The 8411-nt window shown below is 42.9% G+C and overlaps 1 protein-coding gene across 5 annotated transcripts in view; it reads right to left on the reverse strand.

The window, feature by feature from the left end:
• Positions 1-2250: 2250 nt before the first annotated feature.
• LOC109291426 (serum paraoxonase/arylesterase 2-like) overlaps positions 2251-8411 on the reverse strand; it is a 46510-nt gene continuing 40349 nt past the window's right edge. For 3 of the 5 annotated variants that reach the window (XM_019508448.1, XM_019508450.1, XM_019508447.1), the window contains 2 exons: positions 5700-5847; positions 2251-2557 (listed from right to left, as the gene is read on the reverse strand). In XM_019508448.1, the coding sequence (XP_019363993.1) occupies positions 2529-2557; positions 5700-5847 (177 nt within the window). In that variant the 3' untranslated portion in view covers positions 2251-2528. Of the gene's footprint in view, positions 2558-4618; positions 5848-8411 lie in introns of those variants that run through there. The other 2 variants (XM_019508452.1, XM_019508449.1) reach the window with 1 other exon arrangement.

Genomic DNA, 8411 nt, shown 5'->3' on the forward strand with positions numbered 1-8411 from the left:
TAGCCTTAATGCTCCCTACTTACTATACAGGGAGCTTAGGCAGCTACTCTGGGTTTTGGATTCCACTCCAGGTGAAGTACCTAATATTGAGGCACCCAAATCTTGATTAATCTACTATTAATGATAGTAATGGCATCTTAAGTACTGCAGCTCTATGCCTCCAGCCTTTTCCCTCTGCAGAAACACTCTGTCTTCTTCAGTTGTAGCCCCTCTACTTGTTGCAGGATCTTTCCAGTCTCTAAGTCACACAGTTTCTGTTCACCCTCAATCCACACTAATTCCACATCCTTCCAGAGCCTTACCACATTTCTCCTGCTGAGCACAGAAAGTAAGGTAGATGCCTCACTTTGTGAGTTTCTGGCCCAAGGCCATGGAATACATTTTTTTATTGGCATTTTCCCTCTGGGAGGATGAGTCAGTCACAGGCCATTTCTGTGTGCTGCAACTAGCACTTCATGCTATGCTGAACAAAAATATATTCATTCCATAATACTCAATTTAGCATTATATAATGGGGGAAAGAAAATGTCATTATCATGTAGCATTTCTGATCCAAATCTCTCAGGTGTGGAAGGGACTTCTAGAGGCATCTTGCATTCTATACTATTCCCCCACTTGTTAAGTGTTTCAGCAGCTCCTAAAGTTGTAGCTGTTTGTAGTTAAACTTGTATCTGCAGTATGTCATTCTGTCCACCACGTGTTTGGGGGGAGGGGAACGACAAGAGTCAGAACAGGAAGAGTAGCTGCCTTTGAGAGGCACTGAGCACACTCCCAGTATTACTCCTATGCCAGTGGTCTCGGGAAACATGCTGGGCACCTGTCTAAGCTAGTCACATGGCCTAATTCCCAGATTTTCCATGGGTTGGTGCTCCCAGGCACAGTCTAGACATGCCATTTCTTGCCTTGCAATGCAAATTCTAGAAGCACAACCATGAATTCAGACTGCACTGGGGGCAGGGGAGGGGGGACTTCAACAATTTAAGGCAGCTAGGACTGCCTTAAAACTTCTGCAAAAATGGGGCCCTGGCTCATTTTGCCATGGCACATCCTACTACAAATAACTTTTAAAATACAGTGGTACATACAAAGTATCATATTTCTATTGTACAACTAAGTTATTTTAAAGATGACTGCGTACATGCAGCCTGAAGGTACTTTGTGAGTTTCTCGGTTATCACTTGATCAAACAATCTAAAAGTAACCCTGGTGATGTAAAAGAGGAGCTGCTTTCCCCCCTAGAGAACTGAGGCTTAGGACAAAACCAAGGTCAGCTCTTGTACAAGGCAGAAGACAAACTGAGAGGCCTGGGTAAGCCCTACAGAAATGCTGTGAACAAACATGTACAAAAATGCTTTGTAAGTCTGAACAAGTCTCTACCTGCTGTGAGTTTTCTCCAGCAAATTGCAATTTCTAAAAAAAGAAAATGAATAGCTACAGACACTTCTGCTGCTTCTTCCCATCCTAAACATGACAGAGCAATTTTAGCAACGTTTTAGCAACACATACATTTTGCAGTCAGTGGTAGAGTTGCTGCAGAAACAGGTACCAGGGTCAAATACACACTTTATTTAGACTTTGGTCTTGGTGAGAGAATAAAAATGGGAGTGAGGGGGATCTGACAAAACAAAGTTGAAGTGATTAGACATGCACATGATGAGGCTTTAATGTAGAAGAACAGGGTGGAACAATTTTTGTCTTCTGCAATATAATTCTTTAACAATATTGGAAGAACAGTCACAGTTTACCAATATTACAGCTGACTAAGCTAAATGTTAACACTGGTGATGATGGTGCATTTCAAATCACATGTCACTAGCTATTCTCAAATAAAATTACAGAAGATTGTCAAGGCATATGCACCCTGCACTCAGAAACACAAGCAAAGATCTGTGTCAAAATAGACTGCCAGGTTAGGTCACATACTAAATTACTGCCTAAGTGCAATTCTTATGGACTGAAAACAATGCCAGAACTGATTCTACTTCAAGACATGTCATGTCTAGCTTCATACAAAAATAGTAAAGTTTGTCTTTTGGAGAGATGGGAGGTACATGGGGGAAGGGTGGGGAGGCGAAGAGAGAGCAGGGAAGAAACTCAGGGGCTGCTTACAAACATCAAAAAAACAAAACTTTAAGCTCAGTACTCCCCCACACCAAGCACAGCGCATGCCCAGAAGAGGCACTGCGTTAGTTTGACCCAGTTTGCCCAACATCTGTATAAACTGGGCACTTCAGCAGGGCTTTATGGCGCTTTTATCTAACACCTGATTGAATCAGCTGTTAGATAAAAGAGCCAAAAAGCCTCACTGAGGCACCCAATCTATATAGACGCTGGGGAGACGGGTTAACGCACTTCCTTTTCTGGTAAAGCGCTTGTTTTTTTTTTCTCCTCACATCTGTCATCGCCTATGACATTCAAACCCTTCCTATTAAGTCAGAGAAAAAAAGTCCTGAGAGAGAAATTTCTGGGAAGACATTTGCAACCCATGAAAAAGTTCCTGCAAGGTGCCTTCTCAGGGTCTGTGGGGGTCAAATTTGTCCTGGTGCTGATGCCGCATCTGAGAAGGAGCCAAAAGGGAGTCAGTTTACAGCAGCTGTAACCAGCATATACCTCCCCTCTGTCCCATTGCCTCACCTTCATATTGGTACATCTTAACCCCCAGCAACATAATCTGCAATAATTTGTACTTTCTAATTTCTAAACTGGGGCTTTAAAAACTGATAATCCAACTGGGCCTGTCCTAATTTGTGCTTTAACAGTCATGGTCTTTGTTAGCATTACTGCAGTCATGCAATGACCTGTCCTAGGATGGTCTTGGTCATGCCTCCTCCTCCTTTTGCTACAGCCAAGGGAGTCTTGCAGAGAAGAGTGCAGAGTTAAATCTGTACCTGCTGGGGAAAGCAATAGGGCTGGCCCATGCCCAAGCCCATTGCCTTGAGCTCTCATTGGACCATAGGCCACAACTGAATCAGCTCTTTGAAGTGTGATGTTTATATAAGCAATGTAACCTGAACCCAGCTGCTATTGCCAACCTAAGTTACCCAATACTGCAGAAATAAGTCTTCCTCACTTGGCTAGGTTTTTGTGACCTTAATCCTTTTTGCAGCTTATCTTTGGGCCCTTTGAGCATGTCTACATGTGTCGCTATGGCAATGTTACTGCCTGTGATTTAGTACTTCCTTTTAGAATTACTAAATCATGGCACAGTAACAGCCCATACTGCACTGTACGTGCAGCACATGGTTGTTTTTAGCAGCTACTTCGCCATAGTAGTGCACTATACAAGGGGCAGTGCATTGCTATGGGGAAGTAGCTACTGGTCATGTGCAGACACCTGTAGATGCTACATCACCATACTGTGTTACTATGGTGATGTACAGCTATGTGCAACTTACTGGTAACATTCCACTGAGTTGCCTAATCTACCCAGTGCTCTTCCCCACAGGCAAGCAGCATCTCTACAGCAAGCTAAGAGTTGCTCCAAGGGCAAGCAGGGAGAAATTTGCTGACAGAGTAATTGACAGCAGCAGGCAGAAATGGAACGTCTAACAGTTCTTTCTATGAGTACATTAATATGTAAGGGTTTAAAAAATCCTCATAAGTCATTATTGTTTAAAATTTTACCAAAATTTTTCCTGCTTTACCTAATAAAGGTCTATTATGACCCTACAGCTCCTAATTTTCCCTTTTTCTCCCATGAAAGCTTTCATCTTGTTTGACTAAGGGACCAAGACCAAAGCTCTGTCAGCCCGTAATTGCTGTGGAAGCACAACACGTGAGGGTGTTTCCACCCTCTCACCAACAGCTGGCACTTCCCCATGGGAAGCCTTCAGCTATCTCAGGATCCTATGTAGACAGTTCCTCCTGTCCAAGTCTACTACAGCACAGCGTCCTCTCAAGACAGCAAAAGCAACCTGCACAAAATACAGCCCTTTTACAGTTTCAGATGACTGCACAAAGCAATCCTTCTTCCAAACTTCTCTGTCCAATTGGCATTGTGCTTCCCAATTTATAGATGAAAGGGTCAGAGTAGAAAAGCAAAGCAGAGTATGTCAGTGAGGGAACTGTGCTTAAAAAGCAAGATGTTAACTCCACATCCAAAGTGGACTTGACAAGAACATTGACAGAGAAACAGAGAAAAGTGATTTAGCTCACAAGGGAATCAAATCTTACTAGAAAGCAGACAAAAGGCATATCAGGCTTGCAAGCATCATGCCAAAGGCACAGTCTGACTTTGTCATCCAGACAGCCGTTCTGGCAGTTCTGGTCTGCAGAAGCCTCATGAGTTTCTGCCAAACAGCAGCAAAGTGATGCCTGAGAGTCTTTATCATACAGTGCGGAGTCACCCACTGAATGTAATGGCCATGGAAGATTGGGACATTCTGCTTACACCACCCTCTCTCTCAGAAATGGAGGAATAATCAGGTGGAACTTGGAGGAGCTGCAGGAGTTCACAGATGTTCCCACAAACAGAGTATCCTGCTCCATAGCAGATAAATACGAATAGAGAATACTTACCTCCTGTCTTAAATCAGAGGTTCTTATATCTACTTCTGGAGTTAACACCTTGCCATTTGCACTGTATAGCACAAGTACTTCAACACAACTTACCAGGTTACACATTTTTCATCCCTTTTATTGGAAGCATGTTATTTAAGCATTGCTCTAAAATGGCACTTCATGGAAATGTAGACAAGTCTTTCCGCAACGCATATTACAACATTACCATTAGAAATTGCCTCATGACACACAATAAGTAAGCAAGCTCCGTCCAATAGTTGACTGATTGGTTTCGACAGCATAAAAGCTAGACAGATGCAATTTACAGAGGTTGAAAAAAAGATCAATCACACACAGAATACAAACTATACTTAGGATCCAGAGGTAGTTTTTGCAGAGAAGCCTTCAAAATCCTGCGTTTTACTGCAAAAAGGGACAATGTAGCCTCCAAGGCACTTTTCACATAAGAGGAAAAGCTGATGCCTTTCCAGAAAGAGATATTTTGAACTCATTTTTGAAGGGTACATTCAGAAACCCCATACTATAATCTCCTACAAAAGAAAGAGTAAATGTCAAACAAGTTAATGAAAAGGAGCAGTGTGACAAAAATGCTAGAAATGCTTTTAAAAAAAGGGACCAATCAGGAAGGAAGAGAAATGAAGACATGGCCCCAGTCCTCCTATAAATAATTTCTGAAGCCTGGAGAAAATGGACAGGAGATTCAAAAATACCTTCAAAAGGATTTTGAATTAATCCTCAAAAGGCACCCACACACTAAGACACCTGGCTGTTCAGCGCTCCTTGTATTATTTTAAGCACCAAGAAGATTAACCTTCGCAGCACTGGGAAGGAAACAGACTTCTAAATTCTGATCACAGTTGATAACGGCAGGCCCAAAGAATGCTTTATCCATTTTAATCTACATTTGCCTACACCAATAATGGCATAAAACCTCTGCAGGTCAAGAAAGCCCAAAGCCTACCACTTTCATTTTTAAATCCCATTTCCTATCACTATTGAGTAGTTTTTGTATGTTATTACCTTTTGGAGATGAAGGCAAGGAATACATGTTATGACCCTGGTTAAACCTTTATTGTAACAGATCTCAGAATTATCAAATTTAGAAGACGTGCAAAAGTTTGTCAAATTGAACTCTCCCCTCTATAACAAAAGTCTGTCCAGAGCAAACTATAGCTCACAGTAGAGTGCCTTGTGGAAGACTGTGCCTATGAGTAATTTCCCATCATGCACAGCTGCAACAGAACTTCCCTGAAGCACAGAGCCATTCTCAGCATATACACGGGACACCAGAGGCTTCTCAGACAAAATGTTCTGGACACGGAGTACCTAAGGAGGGAAGAGGTCCATCCAGTTAAGACATATGTTACTTTTGGAGGTATCAAAAAGCTAGCACAGAGCGGATGTTTCATAAGTATTTTAATGTAATTAACTCAAATATCCTATTTACATAAATTTAACTAACTAGATCATTACGGCTTCTTTGGCCTTAAAAGAAAACAGAACTGCTCCATAAAGCAAGTCAGGAATTCACCAAGTTACCTCTGCATCAAGACAACAAATTCTGGGTGACTACAGTATATTTATAGAAAGACAGCCAAATCTTCATTTCAGAGGCTCTAGTGACAGAGAACTGTTCATTCCTTGATAAGTTATGACACCTAAGTTACCTTCACAGTTAGGAAATTTGCACCTTGTTTCTAGCATGAATTTGCTTTGGTTCTATTTCCAGCAGCTGGATGTAGGTATTCTCTTATCCACTAAACTAATCCCTCCCCAGTCACCTCCCAATTTCAGAATTTTTTCCCCATATAGATATTTACGGACCTTAAATAAAGATATTTATGGATCAAGTCACCTCTAAAACCTTCTCTCTGATAGACTAGGTAGACTGAACTTCTCTAGTCTCTCAGGGGAAGGGACGATTTTCTGAACTTCAAATCCTCTCTCTTTTCTTTTTTTAAGTATTTTCCAATTTTTCAAACATCCTTCAGAAATACGGTCACAGCAGTCCTGTGAAGGGCTCAAAAATTCTGAAGATGAGTTCTCCTACTATTTAGTGATCCCATTTTGATGTAAAGTTAACCTTTCAGACAGGTCAGATTCTGCCAGAAGTACAGAGCTTCTTGCTAAAGGCAAGAGCTCAGAAAAGTTTAAGTCAGCAGGCCAGATTCAACCCACCTTACTCACACCAAGTAGTAGTTCAATCTGCAAGTAATTCCATTGATTTTAGCGGGGACGCTCACAGATGCAAGGTGTTATTTAATGAAAGCTAGGATTGCAACCTGTTGCTTACAGCTGGTCATTAAAAACAAAGATTAAACAAGAACAAAGACAAATTTATCCTCTTCTATCCTGAGCCAACACTGCTTTTGTAAATAATTGAAGTTAGCTTCTTCAAAGTTTAATTATTCTGCAAATGCAGAGAAAGATGACCAAGGATCCCAGTATCAATTAAAGCAGTGCTGCTCAACCGTCTGGCCTTGTGCATTGCATCTGGCCATGGATGAGAGACCCCACGCATCAGTGATCCAGCATTGGGGTCACATTGTCCAGCCCGCAGTGCATCCCCTGGGTTCAGAAGTTTGGCAGCAGTAAAGCAGTGGTACTGTGTACTACTACAGCTTCCACAGATGCAGCAATTACTGTTGTTACTACCCCCCTGCTGGCAAATTTCTGGACCTGTGAGGAGCTGTGCAAGTTAGATGTCATGGACCCATGGACCAGATTTGGCATTCAGGCCAGAGATTGAGCACCAATTAATTAACTTATTAGACTTTTCTAGTGGTCACCAGCACATTTTAGTACAATGTTGGCTGGCCAGCTCTAGCTATTTAACCACAGTTAGAGTTGACCCCCCTACTTCAAGAGGAAACAGTCTCTTCTCTTACAAGTTCTTTTAGGAGGTATTCTTTTCAATGAGTTGTTAGTTAGGAAACAGGTGTGGAGTTTTTCCAAAGCACACAAGTAATTCAGAAGAACAAACTAACTAGTCAGTACCATCTAAGCTCCCAGCTCACTTCAGTGCTTTTAGAGATTACACTTCAATGGATGGGACAGCATCTCTACTCTGGGCAGCTGCCATCTTGTAAAAAAAAAAAAAAAGCAAAACAGTCTCCCTATCTGCTTTGCACTTACTTTTCTGTACAAAGGCCCTACTCTTCCACCATCTGGCTGAAAATATATCTTTTGTTTTTTCCCTAACAGGCCACATCCACACATGCGTTTTTGGTGCCACAAACTGCATGCGCTGTATGTTAAACCGTGCGCAGCACTGCTAATTTGCAGCAGGAGGGGGTGCAGCTTTTGATACCAGGATTTCCTGGTAGCAAAAAACAAAACCCGGGGAAAAAAGGCATCACAAAGTACACAAAAATAGTGTGTGGTGGGACAAACGTAGAGACAGAGGAGCAGACAGCCCATCTCCACGCACTGTGGAGCCACCACGCTGATGTCCCATTTACCCATTCCACAGCTGGCTGTGTGTTCCTCAAGATAGGGGAGCAGGCAGCCCTGGGCTGGCTGCTCCCATTTCTGCATGCCTCAGCACAGAGGCTCCACTGCAGAGCCCCCACAGTGAGACACATGGAGACAGGAAGCCCCCACACTGAGGCGCCCTGCACCCCAGCCAGTTGTGGAGTGGCTGGCTGGGGCACAAGGTGCCTTAGCATGGGGGGCTCTGTAGCACACAGAGAAAGGGGAACAGGCAGCCCAAACTGCCTACTCCCCCATCTCCATGTGCCACCCCGTGGCTGGTGGGGTGCGGGTTGCTTCAGCATGGGGCACATGGAGCCAGAAAGAGCTGGAAATGGGCAGTTTGCCCATTGCAGAACAATGTGTCCTGCAACAAAGGGCATGTGCACGGGTGTGCACTGCAGCACAAAGTATCAGCA

The sequence above is a fragment of the Gavialis gangeticus genome, unplaced genomic scaffold (assembly GCF_001723915.1).
Source record: "Gavialis gangeticus isolate Ggan-Ray unplaced genomic scaffold, GavGan_comp1, whole genome shotgun sequence".
Lineage (NCBI taxonomy): Eukaryota > Metazoa > Chordata > Crocodylia > Gavialidae > Gavialis > Gavialis gangeticus.